The sequence below is a fragment of the Astyanax mexicanus genome, chromosome 25 (assembly GCF_023375975.1).
Source record: "Astyanax mexicanus isolate ESR-SI-001 chromosome 25, AstMex3_surface, whole genome shotgun sequence".
NCBI classification, from domain to species: domain Eukaryota; kingdom Metazoa; phylum Chordata; class Actinopteri; order Characiformes; family Acestrorhamphidae; genus Astyanax; species Astyanax mexicanus.
The window spans coordinates 7,798,784-7,815,680 of record NC_064432.1 but is presented as its reverse complement, the minus strand read 5'-3'; the positions used below and the strand labels follow the sequence as shown (position 1 = coordinate 7,815,680).

The 16,897-nt window shown below is 40.5% G+C and overlaps 1 protein-coding gene across 1 annotated transcript in view; it reads right to left on the bottom strand.

Annotated features, from left to right (window-relative positions):
- chrna8 (cholinergic receptor, nicotinic, alpha 8) overlaps positions 1–16,897 on the bottom strand; it is a 103,808-nt gene that overhangs the window by 2,368 nt on the left and 84,543 nt on the right. Inside the window, exons 5-9 of the mRNA XM_022681759.2 lie at positions 16,543–16,622; positions 15,863–16,030; positions 7,236–7,430; positions 4,465–4,551; positions 3,282–3,391 (exon numbers count right to left, since the gene is read on the bottom strand). Coding sequence (XP_022537480.2) covers positions 3,282–3,391; positions 4,465–4,551; positions 7,236–7,430; positions 15,863–16,030; positions 16,543–16,622 — 640 coding nt within the window. The remainder of the gene's footprint in view (positions 1–3,281; positions 3,392–4,464; positions 4,552–7,235; positions 7,431–15,862; positions 16,031–16,542; positions 16,623–16,897) is intronic.

The following is a 16,897-nucleotide window of genomic DNA, read 5'->3' as shown; positions in this document are numbered from 1 at the left end:
GAACAGCCAAAAGATGCCTGGGCTGACGCCCTGAGCAAGGTGCTAAGATAGCAATAGCTAGGATGTAGATGTATTTACTTGAAAGTCATGAAAATAGTCTGCTGTAGCCGGCTAGCACTGCTGGAGTAGCATTAGCATTAGCCACTAAGCGCGCTAAGAGCTAGCTCTTTTGCCATTCAGAAGTGAGTATTATCGGACTGTAGCTAAAACAAGCTACGTTGTACGGAGCGTTAGCTAATATCACCCTGGATTACCAGAACACTCAGGGTTCCTCAGTATTACGCTGTCGGGTGGCATTTACTAGCGCTAGCAGTTAGCCACAAATGCTAATGCTGCTGCACCCAGCCTTATAGAAATCTGGAAATGAAAGCTTACTGTAAATGAACAGTTTTTATGAGAGAAATAAAGAGCAAGGTGCTAAGATAGCAATAGCTACGATGTAGATGTATTTACGTCTCCTGTAGCACTTCATCCTTTGACACTTTTTACACATTTTTCAAAACAGATATTTTTATTTTTTTTTACAAAGAAGGCATAAACATGTTATAACTGTGATATTGTGAGAGCAAAAAATGCACATTGAGAATGTCAATTCTTGGAAAAAATAAAGAATTACAAAAACACACACACACACACACACACACACAGGCAGAATCTGGCAGGCCGAGCCCCGCCGGGTACCAGTCGTGTTAGGCAGATGGAGCTGTGTGTTTGTGTGTGTGTGTGTGGTCCTGCTCTGTTTAAAGATTCAGACCTGTCTCAGCGCAGGCAGCTCCCAGCGGGCCTGAGCTAAATAAGAAGCGCCGGCCAGCCGGACCTCCAAAGACCCCCCCCTCTCCCCCCACCCTCTAATAAGAGGCGAGAAGAAGACATTAAAATTTTATTGAAGAGACTTGATTAACAGTGTCGAGCTTCACCATCTGTCCCCTCCTCACTGCCTCAGTCCAGAACTAGAACCTCCCACACCTGCACTGCTGCCGGATCAGGAGCCTCGCTCTCCAAAAGCCCGATTCACAGTCCGCCGAGGCTCTCGCGTTATTGATAAATCGATATCAAGCGCATATGAGAGACTTTGAAGGAACAGATAAGGAATCATGTAGTCAATTTAAAAGTGTTAAAACAAACCAAAAAATACTCTTAAAAAGGCTGGTAACTCTGACGAACTTATCCTGTGCAAAAGAGGAACTCTTGCTCTTCCTTTAAATGTTCCTTTAAGGATTTTGTTTGTTTCTCAATTGAGCTCACGGATGGTCTTGTGTCTCAGGGCGATTCGGATCACTGAAATCAATCTTATAGACACCTGTGATAATTAGTTGCCAGGTGAGCCCAATTAAAGGAAAACTACTTAAGAAGGATGTTCCACATTGTTAAGCAGGCCACAGGTTTCAAGCAATATGGGAAAGAAAAAGAAAAGAAAATATCTCTGCTGTGTATAGTGCGATGCCTCGGACAAGGTATGAAAACATTAGATATTTCACAAAAACTTGTTTCGGGAGTTATGTTTTGGGTCGCAATCACAGGGAAAATGCTGGAAGCCCCTTTAAGGTCCCTGAAGGTGTGAAAATGACCTCAGCAAAGAATATCGAGTTTCTGACTGACCACTTTGTTCCGTTCTTCTGGAGCAAAATCATCTTCATGCATGCTGCAATGGTGTGACTAGACACTTATATCACGAGACGAGACAAGACACAATATTGGGTTCACGATAACGAGACGAGACGAGATTTAAAAGTAATATTTTAACGCAAACTTAACAGACTGGTTTCTCTCACACATTGATTTTTAGAAGAAATAAGATTAAAAAATAAAACTTTTCTAGGTCTTATATAGTGCAAACAATAAGTGCAAACCACAACCAGTCATATTAAGTTAACTATGGTTTGTGTTTTTTTTTTCTCCTAAATCTCTTGTAATTTAACTATGCAGAACCATAACCAGTCATATTAAGACTATGCTTGAAGTGTAAACAGAGACAGAACATTTTTTAAATACAGTATACAGAGCTGAGGGATTAGTACACCTGTCTATCAAACAGTCAGGTGTAGGATTTACTTACAGTATTTATATATGGTTTGTGTCTTGTTGGTCACTCTGTTACCGTTTATTGTTTCCACTGGAGCCAAAATGCAGCCAGACAAACTACTTAAAAAGGGGGTATGCAGCCTATGCGACACATAGGGGCGCTGCACTAAAGGGGGCGCCAAATAAAAGCCCCGAATAAATTTTCTCTCAGGAAAAACAGCCAATCAGCTTGCTGGTTTTGCGGAGCAGGGTGGGCTAGTAATGACAGAACGTATCTCCTCCACCCCCTCCCCCCCCGGGGGCGCTGATACTACGTTTGCATACACCTCAAACAGTGCGTAGTTGCACTCCTGCTGTGTTGCCAGATCCCGCTTAAAAAGTCTACACTAAACTTTTTTTTTCCTTGACGAGAAATATCGTCACGTTTAATCTCGCAACACCCCTACTGTTATGGGTATAAAATAAGAGAAATTCATGGTGTGGCCACCATTTTCCCCTGACCTCAACCCTATAGAGAACGTTTGGAACCTTTGGAATCATCAAGCTAAAGATATATGAGGGTGGGAGACTATTCTGACATCATGCAAAGAAATTCAAGCAGAAACTCAAAAACATTTCAATCCAAAAACTCACGAGTTCAATGGATGCAAGAATTGGGACGGTGATATCACAGAAGGCTTTCTATGATGTTAACATGTTGTTTTAGACTGAAATAGCTTTTGATTTCAGTGAATGTAAAATCCTCCTAATGCTGCAAATTCAACAAATGACCATTTTTAGTTCTTTACAACCTTTAAAATGTTTTGAAACTTTTGCTGTACAATAATAGTTTGGAGTAGTGCAATTGGGGCGATGACTTTTATTATACTCACTGTCATTTGCTTCAACCATTTAGGAAAATCAGGGAAAAAAAAAATTGCATAATAATTTGGAACACGGTGTATAATGTTTTTTTGATAGTTTTTGCGGTGGCTGTATTTACGAAGGATATCATATATATATATATATTATATCTTTATTCCCAGATTGATTTACTTTCAAGTGGAGGCATGTCTCAGGTTAAACTGTGCTATAGATGAGGATGACTCACTGCTATCAGAAGCACACTGCTCAACAGCCCAATCAGCTCTCCCGTCAGCCTCACTTCTAAACCCATACATCACCCAGTGCCCCTCCCAAACTGCCCCTCTCTTTTAGTCAACTAAAATCAGGGGGTTCTGCGGCCCTTTAACAAAATTAATGAATAAATAAATACCTACCCATTTCGGCATCTTCCCTCCTTGTGGATCATGATGATGAAACTGCAGAACAAGGACCGTGACCACCACCGACAAGCCCACGATCATCATTGTACTCGCAAAGTACTGAGCTACACACACACACACCAAAACACACACACACACACACACATAGCTGTTAAAACCCTTACATACTTTTAATGTAATAAGCACAAAATTAAGTATAACTATCTATATCATTATTCATTGTATCGGAATATAGAAGCATTTTGTAGTTCTATATTTACATATTGTAGTTCTAAAGTATCTGTTTCTCTGCGAACTACTATACATATACATTATCCTCCTTTCACCCTTCAGTTCTTCAATGCTCAAGACCATGCAAATAACAAAGAGGGTTCTGATTGGCCTGTTCTCTTCAAAGAGAACCCATCCTCCTGGATGGGATGCGTTCAGGAGCATCATGGCTCCCATCAAAACTCATTTCTCCTCTCACTACTCTAAAGTGTATCCATGTCTGAGTAAGTTTTTCCATGTTTAGGCAGGGGATTAGGGGGTGGGGGTCATTGAAGAACAGAGCAAAGGTAGGATTCACATTTGAGATACAATGATGTTCCGTTCATGCCTTTTTACGGTCCTATATCAATCCATCTATAAATTAATCAATCAACCTTTATTTCCACTTGGAAATAGCTGACCTAACATAAAATTAAAGGTATTGAAAATTAGTTTTAAATTATAAAAACAAGCAAAAAACGTAATATTTAATTAAGAAAAATAAAATAATTCAAAATAAAAGGATATGCAAACAGGCAAATATGTTTTGGGCTGCCGTGGTTTTATGTTTTTTGGATACAATCCGGGTTAGCACCCGAACATCCCTTTCAGACAGCTTCCTCTTACAGCGTCCACAGTTAATCCTGTTGGATGTGGTTGGTCCTTCTTGGTGGTATGCTGACATTACCCTGGATACCGTGGCTCTTGATGCATCACAAAGACTTGCTGTCTTGGTCACAGATGCGCCAGAAAGACGTGCGCTGACAATGTGTCCTCTTTTGAACTCTGGTATGTCCCCCATAATGTTGTGTGCATTGCAATATTTTGAGCAGTAAAACTGTGCTCTTACCCTGCTAACTGAACACTCTTCACATATATATATATATATATATATTTATCAGACATTAGAAAATACGGTAGAACGTACCTATAAGAGGAACTGAATCAGACGTGGCCGGCATGATCTCAGCCACCAGCAGCATGAAGACAGTCAGCGAGAGCAGGACTGTGATTCCTGAGGGACAGAGGGAGAAAAAAAGAAGAGAAAATCAGATCTGCCCTTCTTACATGCTGTAATATTGTATACAGACTGATATCTGCAGTATAAGACACTCGTTTACTATGAGAGAAGGTCTAAAGTCATGTGTTTTGGTGGTTGCATTATATTTTTAGTAGCCCAACACCACACCAGAGTCCTTAAAACTTGTAACTTCATAACATGACAGACAAATATAGCGCATTTTCAGACTATAGGGCGCCACTATCAATAAACATCTATTTTTTGGTCTATTTTTATACATTAGGTGCACTGGATTATAAGGCGCATTTTACTACTAGCGACACTAGTAAGGAACAGGGGTTCCGCCATGTTTTCCTTCTAAAACAAAACTGTAATTCTTAAAAAAACATTTTATTTTAAAGTTAAACTAGTGCCGGGTGTTAATCTACACAGATTTCTCTCCTGAAAACTGTTTACTTGGGTAAGTAAAGTGCTTCCGTTTATTTACAGTAAGCCTAGATTTCCAATATTTTAGAAGTTTTCAGTGAAGTTTCTCCACCACTAAGGCTGGGTGCAGCAGCATTAGCATTAGCATTAGCCACTAGTAGCAGTGCAAGACTGAGAAACCCTGAGTTTTCTGGTAAGCCAGGGTGATGTTAGCTAGCTGTTCGTCCCACGTAGCTTGTTTTAACATGGTAAACACGCAGACTACAGACATAATTAAGAGTTAGCGCTGTGGCTAGCGACTAATGCTAATGCGGCTGAACCTAGCCTTAGTGCTGGAGAAACTTCACTGAAAACTCCTTATAAAAACTCTTATAATGCTGTACTTCAGCAGAGTGGATTTACTGCTCCTTAATACCTGACTGGTAGAATTTATACATAAGGCACACTGTTGATTTTTGGGAAAATAAAGTTTTTTAAATGCGAAAAATGCGAAAAACACAATATATTGAAAAAAAAAACACCATTAAAAGTTTGTATTGTTTGTAGAGTCAATATTACACAAAAAACGTCAGCTTGCAGAGCTTTCAGATCTCAAATAATGCAAAGAAAACAAGTTCATATTCATAAAATCTTAAGAGTTCAGAAATCAATATTTGGTGGTTTTAAAATGCCAAATCTGCAACACACAATTGTGCAGGATCACTATTACTGTACAGGCAAGACTTTTTCATTGTTCATTGTTTTTTTTTTAACTTTTACCAGACATGGATATACTTTAGAGAAGTGAGAGGAGAAATGAGTTTTGCTGGGAGCCATGATGCTCCTGAATGCATCTGTTCTTTCCAGAAAGGAAAAAAAAAACACTGCCCGCCCACACTAATAACTGATCGGCTGACTCCGGCTGACAACGTTATACAGGAGTTTCAGTTTAGTTCTCCAGCACGGGAGCTAAGCGCTAAGCGCTAGCTCTTTCACTGTTCAGAAGCGAGTATATCGGACTACTGTAGCCTGTGTGTTTACTGTGTTAAAACAAGATACATGGGACAAACTGCTAGCTGATATCACCTTGACTTTCTGAAACACCCTGGGTTCCTCAGAGTGGCGCTAGCAGTTAGCTGCTACTGCTAATGCTAATGCTAGTGCAACCAGCAGAAATCTGGAAATCGAAGCTTACTGTAAATAACCGGAAGCAATTTACTCACTCAAACAAAGAGTTTTCAGGAGAGAAATCTGTTTTGTTTTAGAAGGAAAACATGGCAGCACCCATGTTCCTTACTAGTGTCGCATAATGCATAAAGTCTTAATAATAATCCGGTGCTCCTTATAGTGCTGAAAATACGGTAATGTAAAAGTCACACTATATCACTGACATCACTTCTATGGTCATCAAATTAATCCGTGACCCTCAAGACATTGTGGATGATCAGCCTGGAAGAGAGCTGATATTCATCAGGACAGAAATGATCCTGCAGAAGATGAAGGTGATCAGTCAGAATAGCTTTTTGTATTGATTAGCCTGACCTTTCCCTCTGTCTAATAAGACAATTAGAGGTGTTCTCTTGGTGTTTGGCAAGCATGCATATGCTTACTTATGGAAAACATGATGCATTATGGGTATTTACCTAATTTAAAACTGGTAGCCATGGTAAATATACATTTATTCATAAAAAAACTCAACCTGAATTGCTAAAACAACTCAGATATGGCAGCTATGTCAATGATTACAGGTGTAGTCTGATTAGACACTGGGTTTTGTGGCATTAGCTCACATACGTTGTTGATTGTTTTTTTACTTTTACCAGACATGGATATACTTTAGAGTAGTGAGAGGTGAAATGAGTTTTGCTGGGAGCCATGATGCTCCTGAATGCATCTGTTCTTTCCAGGAGGGGAAAAATAAAACACTAGCTGCTCACACTAATAACTGTTTGGTTGACTCACAGACTCTTCAGACTCTTTGCAGAGAACAGGCCAATCACAACACTCTTTGTTTTGCATACACTTCATGAAAATGCACATGAGGGGAGATCCTTTCCCTTACCCTATCGGGGAAAAAGTTGTGTTTCAGATTCCGGGAGATTTTCTCTGACTTTGGGCATCAAGGAGACGGTATTGGTTTGCGGTAGACTCCCCCAACTTCCGGGAGACTTGAGAAGTCTGAGAAGGTTGAGTTCAGGTGGTGTGTTGGTGTTTGCGAATATATATATATATATATATATATATATATATATGTGTATGTGTGAGTGTGTTACCTAGTGATATCTTCTCTCCGGAGTCTGCGGGCAGTAGGAACACCAGCAGGGCTAAGCCTGAGATCAGCACACAGGGGATGAGCAGGTTGAGGCCGTAGTACAGCGTCCGTCTCCGCATGGTCACGGTGAACGTCACGTCAGGGTAGGGCTCCTTACAGCACTCGTAATAAAGCTCGTTACGCTTTCCTGGAACACCTACACACACACACACACACACACACACAAAAAAAAAACACTGTAAAACAGCTTTTACTGATCCTGTGTAACCGCTCTTTAAATGACCTTCCATAATCACTAGTGAGGGGCAGTGTAAAGCTAAGCTAAGTAAACAAAACTATAAAACATTTTCTTTTAAAGTTAAACGAGCGCTAGATTTTCATCTACACAGATTTCTCTCCTGAAAACAGTTGATTTAGGTGAGTAAAGTGCTTCCGTTTATTTACAGTAAGCTTAGATTTCCAGATTTACACTAAGGCTGGGTGCAGCAGCATTAGCAGCTAGAAGTGGTTAGCGGCTAATGCCGCCCAACAGAGCAACACTGAGAAACCCTGAGTGTTCCGGTAAGCCAGGGCAATATTAGCTAGTGGTTGGTTCCACATAGCAGCTAATGCTAATGCCGCTCCAGCAGTGCTAGCCAGAGGTTAGCAGCAGGCTACAGGCCAATAATACTCGAACTCAAACCTCTGAACAGTGAAAGAGCTAGCACTTAACGTGGCTAGAAGCTAATGCTAATGCTTCTCCAGCAGTGCTAGCCAAGGTTAGCAGCAGGCTACAGGCCAATAATACTTAAACTCAAACCTCTGAACAGTGAAAGAGCTAGCACTTAACGTGGCTAGAAGCTAATGCTAATGCTTCTCCAGCAGTGCTAGCCAAGGTTAGCAGTAGGCTACAGGCCAATAATACTTAAACTCAAACCTCTGAACAGTGAAAGAGCTAGCACTTAACGTGGCTAGAAGCTAATGCTAATGCTTCTCCAGCAGTGCTAGCCAAGGTTAGCAGTAGGCTACAGGCCAATAATACTTAAACTCAAACCTCTGAACAGTGAAAGAGCTAGCACTTAACGTGGCTAGAAGCTAATGCTAATGCTTCTCCAGCAGTGCTAGCCAAGGTTAACTGCAGGCTACAGGCCAATAATACTTAAACTCAAACCTCTGAACAGTGAAAGACACTTAACGCGGTTAGCAGCTAATGCTAATGCTGCTCCAGCAGTCCAAGCCTGGGTTACCAGCAGGCTACAGGCCGATAATACTCAACTCTGAATGGCAAAAGAGCTAAAGTTTATAAGCCCAGTGATTCAAAAATACACATTATTACACACATTATCAGCCACTAATATCAGGTTAAGAGCTGTTATTATTAAAACAAAAGCTTGAATGTGTATATTTTCCAGTTAATACTGGGTATTTTAAGCTCAATGTAAACTCTATCTTCAAAAACGAGCGCTGGACTTTAAATTACAGTGAGTAAAGCTCTTACGTTTATTTACAGTACGCTTAGATTTACACAATTTTAAAATAGAGAAAATAGAGGCCACCACGCTAACCTAGCAACAATGCAGCGCTTACAAACCAAACAGCGCCGCTACAAACAGAGCAGCGATGGAACTATTTTAACTCGCAGACTTTATATAACCGAACCGATCATATTTTCTCGTCCTCTCTAGCTCAAAATCTTCTAATAAACAGCGAAAATAAAAATGTGGTATATTCTCGCAAAAATACACTCAAGGTTTGTGCTATAAGGTGTATTATTGGCACTGCTGCGCTGCTCTACAGTACTCAGCAGTGCAAATATTACACCTTATAGCACAAACCTCGAGCGTATTATTGCGTAATTCTTCGTTAATTCTTCGTTATGTTGGCAAAATGCTACAAAGCAATGCTACAATGCACTAATAAAGAATTATTCAATCATTGTTTTGAAGGTTGTAATTGTTAGAATGCAAGTTTACCCCATGTCCTTCAAGCTCGCTGTTCTTGGAACGCTCTGTCTATCCTGTCACAAACTATTCCATCCTGTTTACCTCCGTCAGCCTCCGGTGTCCTCGGAGCGTCTGCGTTTTTAACCTTCTCTCTAAACCCTTATCTAAACAAAGCCACCGTGATTACGCTCCTCATGCTGGTCATGTTTATTCAGGACACCGAGGTTTGCTTTGCGATTTTCTCATTTTTTGATATGTAATCCATTTATCCTGCCGATTGCCTTTGGGATTGGGAAAATCAATAGGGCCAAAACAGAAAACAAAGTTTGTGTTGGGTAAAGAGTCTAATTAGATGGTAAGAGATTGGTGGAAAAGACTTAAATCGTACTTGATTAAACATTATGTTACTTCAGGGAAATTAAGTAGGGAATTCATGTAGCGGTAAAAGGGTCCAACCCAAAAATATCTTGAGGGAATGGTCCTAGGTAGACCTGCAATGGAACTTCCGGTAACACTTTCTATGAACCCTGTATTCATAATGCATTATATCACATGCATAATACCTTATAATGACTGGAACAAGCTGGTATAATAGCTTATCATAAGTACATAAGTACTTACAGTGACATTCATAACACATTATAAACTACAAGGGTTTATATGTTTATAAGGGTTTATAAAGAAAGGGCTTATAATGCCTTTTAATATCTGTTCATAAGAACATTGTACAATGTAGTGTCATAACGAACGATAACACAGATTTGGTTTATTTTGGTATGATGCATTATAATACGCAGCTATTATTTCTGAAATTAAGCTTTTTTTAAAGTACGTAACGTATAGAACTCCAATCAATTTCACAGTCACAGGTGTATAAAACCAATGTAGACTGTAAAAAGAATGAGTTAAGCTCTGTCACTTTTATGCAAATGAGCTGCTGCGTGCCACGCCCCATGTTTACCACATGCTGAGAGTTTACCACACATTAGTTTTAGCTTGTGCTAAATGGAAAAACACAAACAGGCTAGTTCTACTTTACTGTGGTTGAAGCACAATACAGAAGTAGGTATAGATTCCTCATTTAAACAAAGTCTGCTGGCTAGTCCTGCCATGTACTGTGTTTTGAGGTTCTTAACCAAAATGACCGAAATGGTGTTTTTTTCCAACTTTTTTATCTAGTGGGTGGAGCTCTGGTTGGGCTTTATGGGGGAGGTAGCATTAATTATGGATGTTTCGAGAGAGAAAGGAATGATAGTGGGTGAATATACTGTATCATCGAAGGCATTACTACTACCCACAGTGGACAGCACAGTGGGTGGTGATGATCATGACCGGCGGCTTCTGGCTGTAATTGTCCATGCGTACAAGAAAGCATCTCTTGAGTGAACATTCAGAATATGTTCTCTTTAACTGTGATTGAAGCACAGTAGGTATAGATTCCTCCTTCAGACAAAGTCTGCTAGCTAGTCTCAGCTCTGGTTGGGTAAGGTAACATTAATTACTGATGTTTCAAGAGAGAGGCCCGATAGTGGGTGAATATACTGTATCATCAAAGGCATTACTACTACTCACCGTGGACAGCACAGTGGGTGGTGATGATCATGACCGGCGGCTTCTGGCTATATTCGTCCATGCATTCAACCAAGCATCTCGTGAGTATACGTTCAGAAAATGTATAGCAACTAGTTGCAGGACCTCAATTTTTTGGTATTTTGATAGATACTATATTGTCATAAGTATTCACTCACTCTTCCAAACCTTACAACTCCAATCGCTTCCACGGTCACAGGTATATAAAACCAATGCAGACTGTAAAGAATGGGTTAAGCTCTGTCACTTTTATGCAAATGAGCTGTTGCATGCCACACCCCATGTTTACCACATGCTGAGAGTTTACCACACATTAGTGTTGGCTAAGTTCTTTTTAACTGTGATTGAAGCACAGTAGGTATAGATTCCTCCTTCAGACAAAGTCTGCCAACTAGTCTACCCACTACCCACAGTGGACAGCACAATGGATGTTAATGATCATGAGCGGTGGCTTCTGGCTATAACTGTCCATGCGTACAAGCAAGCATCTCTGGGGCAAAAGTATATGGCAAAAGTCATGGGACACAATACTAAGTCAAAGCTCAATACTGAGTCAAAAATACTAAGTCAAAAATACTAAGTCTTTCCCACTAAGTGTGGGAAAGAGAAAAAGAGGAAGAGAGAAAGAGAGAGAGACATGGAGAGAATGAAACCTAGAGAGAAACAGAAGGAATACTAAAACCAGTGAGAGAAACTGATCTACATACACCACCATGCCGGCCGTCTCTAATTGGTTCCTTTTGTAAGATTCATTAGTTTCTGCTCATTTTCAAAAATCCCTACTTTTCAAATGCTTGCTGTGGCCTTTGTGTGATGTTACACATTCATGGACGTACTGTGTTTCTTAGAGGTTGGACAAAATATCGATATTGCGAAAATATCGTGTCGTTGTCACTTTTTTATTAAACTATTTTGTATTGTATAAAAAAAGAACTTTACTAGGTCTCAGGTGTGCATAGGGAGCAGTTGTGGTCTCATACCGGTCACTGAAAGTTCCCACATGGCACCTCATGGCAAAGAACTCTCTGAGAATCTTAAAAGATGAATTGTTGCGCTACATGAAGATGGCCAAGGCTACAAGAAGATGGTCTGCATGGCTGTCACCCCAGAAACAAGCCCCTTCTGAAGTCTGTACACAAGAAAGCCGGCAAACAGTTTGCTGAATACATGTCAACAAAGGTCAGGGATTACTGGAAGATTCATTTGTTTGGTTCAGATGGTCTCAAGCATGCATGGCGGCAATCAGGTGAGGAGTACAAAGACAAGTGTGTCACGCCTACAGTCAAGCATGGTGGTGGGAATGCCATGGTATGGGGCTGCATGAGTGCAGCAGGTGTTGGGGAGTTACTGTACTGTATTTCATTGAGGGATATTTGAACTTCAATATGTACTGTGAAATACTGAAGCAGAGCATGAACGAGACTGAATATGTCTGTGAAAGCCAGAAAACGAGAAAGAGAAACTAAAATCTGCCTGAAACATTTATTACACTCTACAACTGTAGGGGGAGCCCACAAGCACAAAATCTCAATGCTACCTAGTGGAGCTTAAATATATCTGCAGAAATGTGAGGGGTGAACTCACAAAAGCAACGTGCCCTGAAAAGGCCTTTACCTCACAGGAACCACAGATCCAGCTAAACTGCCTAAATCCTGAAGCAGCAATCAGCAAATGAACGTCCTGCTACCCTGCTATCCTGCAGCTCCGTACAGCAACACCTCCCAGCCTGAGTCATTCCCACACAGCCACCAAGCTGCTAACGCTGCCCTCAAACCTGACCCTGCAGTCTGGCGCTGTGTGAAATCTGGCCACAGCTCAGGCTTCGAGATGTGTGTGTGTGTGTGTACACACACTTACAGTCTGACCAGTCTGTCACCCATTTCAGCACCCATGCTAACTGGGACGAGCGCCAATGTGCGATCAGCTAGCATCAGGAGTCCATCTGTTCCACAGACCCGGGGTTAAAACCCACAGCGACACAGAGAGAGAGAGAGAGTGACCGAGGATGGAGAGAGGAAAGGACAAGAAGAGCGAATGGACAGCTAGCCGTTATGCTAGCGTGTTTGACTGCGATTAGCGAATAGCTAATAGTGATTAGCGTGAGCAGATGTCCCGACTTTTGCGGTAACTGAAGGTCAACCCCCACCCCACCAGAGCACCACCCACTAGATCAATTCACCCAGAAGATCTGCCATTTGAGAACCTCAGACAGTACAAAGCATTAGGATTAGCCAGCAGACTTCTTCTGAGGGAGGGATCTGGATCTGCACCTACTGCATGTCCGTGGCAAGTCAGCGGATGAGGGAGATGTAAGTATTCTCAATTTTTTTTAATCATTTTAAGAGTTTTGTGTTTGCATCACAGCTAAGCATGAACTGTAAACATGAGGGGGTGTGGCCAGCAACAGCTAATTTACATAAAAGTAACAGCGCTTAACCTTAAACGGCAAAAACATACCTGATGAGATCTCTTCTTTATTTTAGAGTGATTTGGTGCAAAGAACTTCATGATGCATGTTTTGCATGAACCATAGACCTTATCTAACATTTAAAAAAAGTTCAAATAAGCCCACTTTTTAATGCATTTTCGATATGCAAATCAAATCACCCAGAAGGAATCAACTGATAGGAATCAAAAAATTGGTGGGTAGTTGTGACACATCGCCAATAAGTGACTTAGAATGACGATTCCTGCTTTTGCTTTGGTGGAAATGACCTACGAATCTGTGTATAGAGTTACCGTGGTGAGCATCACACGTCCAGAAGACCTGGTGTCATGGTGCGCCATGCCAGGTCATGTATGATCTTCATTTACAGGCACTTTTAGAGCCCAAAGTTACTTTTTCGTAACCTTCACTAGTTCGCTTTTCCAACAAGACAATGCTGGTCTACATACTGCCGCCATCTTAAGAGCTTGTCTTGAAGAAAGACAGATACAATGCCATGTCCAGCCAGATCACAAGACACTCCAAATGTGCAGAAATCCATATTTGGTGGAATTACCCTGATTCTTAATCACAGTTTTCATGAATCTTGGAATCATGTTCTCCTCCACCAGTCTTTCACACTCCTTTTGGGTGACCTTATTCCACTCCTGGCACATGGTTTATGACCATTCATGACCATTACATGATTATATTCAAAGGTTTTTCAATTAGAGGTTCAGGTCTAGAGATTGACCGTGAACTCAATGCTCAATTCCACAGAACTAGATTAAATTCAGATTAAGGTGTGGATTAAGGATCACCAGATTAAGACAGTGTCATGGTCAGCCCAATATCTAGACCTGAACCCCATTGAAAACCTCTGGAATAAAATCAAGAGAGAGATAGATGGTCACAAGCCATCAAACCACCAAGCTGAACTGCTTAAATTGTTGAGCCAGTAGTGGTATAAGGTGAGCCAAAAGCAGTGTGTAAGACTGGTGGAGGAGAACATGATGCCAAGACGCATGAAAGCTGCGATTAAAAATCTGGGTTATTCCACCAAATATTGATTCTGAACTTTAGCGTTGTCAGTTGAATGGTTCATCCTGCTGAACGGCACACTGAGGCCCCGCCCACCTGCTGGCATATCCTTTCAGTTCCTAGGAATAGTTTGACCTTCGCCTGAAGACCTAGACCTCCTGAGAGATGATCTAAACTCTCTGTAGAGGAGAACTGTGGTGTTCAGGGGAACCAGAGACTGTTTACTCCTCCCTCACATAAACACACACAGATCCTTACTCTGTACTCAAAACAGCACAGAAACCAAGAGAGAGAGAGAGAAAGAAAGAGAGAGAGAGAGAGAAAGAGACAGAGGGACCATAAGAGATCAAGTGATACTTGAATTTTACACAGGAGACAGTCAGCAAAATCTAACAGCCTCCAGGACGACACAAATAGAGAGAGAGAGACACACAGACACAGATGAATCGATAGATAGAGAGGGAGTGAGGGAGAGAAAGAGAGAGAGAGAGAGACCATAAGAGACCCTCATTCAAGGGTCTCTTATGGTAAAATTCACTTGAATTTTACACAGGAGAAAATCAGCATAATCTAACAGCCCCCAGTAACAGAGTTAGAGAGGGGGAGGGATAAATGGAGAGAGAGAAAGAGAGAGTCTCTCATTCAGGTGGCACTAGATAGATAGATAGATAGATAGATAGATAGATAGATAGATTAAAGGAGAGTTAGTTATATAGAGAAAAGTGAGAGAGAAATAGGGAGAGGAAGAAAGATAGAGAAGAGATAAAAAGAAAGGGAGAAAGATAAAAAATAGTAAGAGAGGGAGAGAGAGAGAAAAAAATTGAGAAAGATAAAAGGAGAGAGAGAAAGATAGAGAAAGAGTGAGAGAGATAAAAGGAGAAGGAGAAAGATAGAGAATGACTGAGAGAGAAAGAGGAAGAGGGAGAAAGGTACAGAAAGAGGGAGAAAGATATAGAAAGAGTGAGAGAGAAAGAGGAAGAGGGAGAAAGGTTGAGAAAGAGTGAAAGAAAGAGAGAGTGAAAAAGTTTGAGAAAGAGTGAGAAAAAGAGAGAGAAATAGAGAAAAAGAGAGAGAGAAAGAGCGAGGGAGAAAGTTTGAGAAAGAGTGAGAGAAAGAGGAGGAGGGAAAACAATTAAGAAAAAGTGATAGAAAGAGTGAGACAGTTTGCGAAAGTGTGAGAGAAAGAGAGACGGAGAAATATAGAGAAAGAGTGAGAGAAAGTGAGAGGGAGAAAGTGTGAGAGATAAAAGGAGAAAAAAAGATAAATGGAGAGAGAGAGAGAGAGGGAGAGAGAGGGAAATGGAGAAAGAGAAAGAGTGAGAGATAAAAGGAGAGAGAGAGAGAGAGAGAGAGAGAGAGAGAGAAAGGGATAAACACAGAGAAAGAGTGAAAGAGTGAGAGAGTGAGGGAATGAATGCGTACTCTGAAACATAATATTGTAAGTTACTGTGTTTTGGTTTGTGTCTGTCAGTCAGTACACAGTGTTTATACACTGTAATTAATTATATAATTAATATGTAATTTTGTGTAATTACTATATGGTTAGTTGTGTAATTGCGTAATTAAAACTTTACATTTTAACTAAGTATTAAATAATTATCATGTTAATGATAATATGATGTAAATGTATGTGGTGTGTGTGTGCCTTACCCACTAGGTCCCACTCTCCGTTGGGGATGTAGGTGGAAATGTCCACTTCCTGCATCTGCAGGTCCAGCAGCCAACCGTTATACGTCCAGGAACCGAACTTCAGATCACATTTCTGCACGTCGAAGGGGAACCAGCGCACATCTATATAACACGTGCTCTTCAGAATACCTGTTACAACACACACACACACACACAGTTCAGTAGGGATGATGTCATCTGTCATCTTACACTGTCATATATGCACATCGTAAATTTCTTATTTTTTCTTATTCTTATTTTTTCCTTAAAAGGTCTCATTCCATCGTTTTTTCCATTCATTTTAACATGTCTAGTTGCTCATGAATATTCATACATGCAAACAGCAGTCCAGGTCCAGAAAGTAAAAATCCACCGGAGATCCTATGTAAACCTATAGTTACTTACACACAGAGGTGGTGAGGAGTCCAGGTCCAGAAAGTAAAAATCCACTGGAGATCCTATGTAAATCTATAGTTAATCTATAGGTAATCTATAGTACTTCACTGATAGTGCTCTATAGACAAATTATATTGCTATTTATACGTTATTTATTTCTTTATGAACTTTGTTAGGGGAAATTAAAAGTGACATTTAGACATTTTCTTCATTTGTCAACTTCCCCGATGTGTGAACATATATATACCAATAAATATATGACATACCTGGTGGTATATACTGGCATGTTCCTGATGCGTTCACCAGGACATTAGTGTGGAACGTCGCATCGAACCTTTCGTCAGCACTGGGGAACAAACAAGAGAGAAAAACAAATAGAAACCAAAGAAAATCAATTCAAAACAGTAATGATGAAAAGACATCTATAACTGCATATATAAACAACAAATAATCCATCACCCAGAGATAATTTTATATTAATCACCCTTTTCAACCAATCATATAATCATATAACATTCGAAAGGCTTTTAACATTCTGCAACGTTTGCACCGCAATCAAATTAGAACATCGTCCGACTTTTATGAAAATGTGCCTTTTATTAAAACGCTCAGCAGAATCAG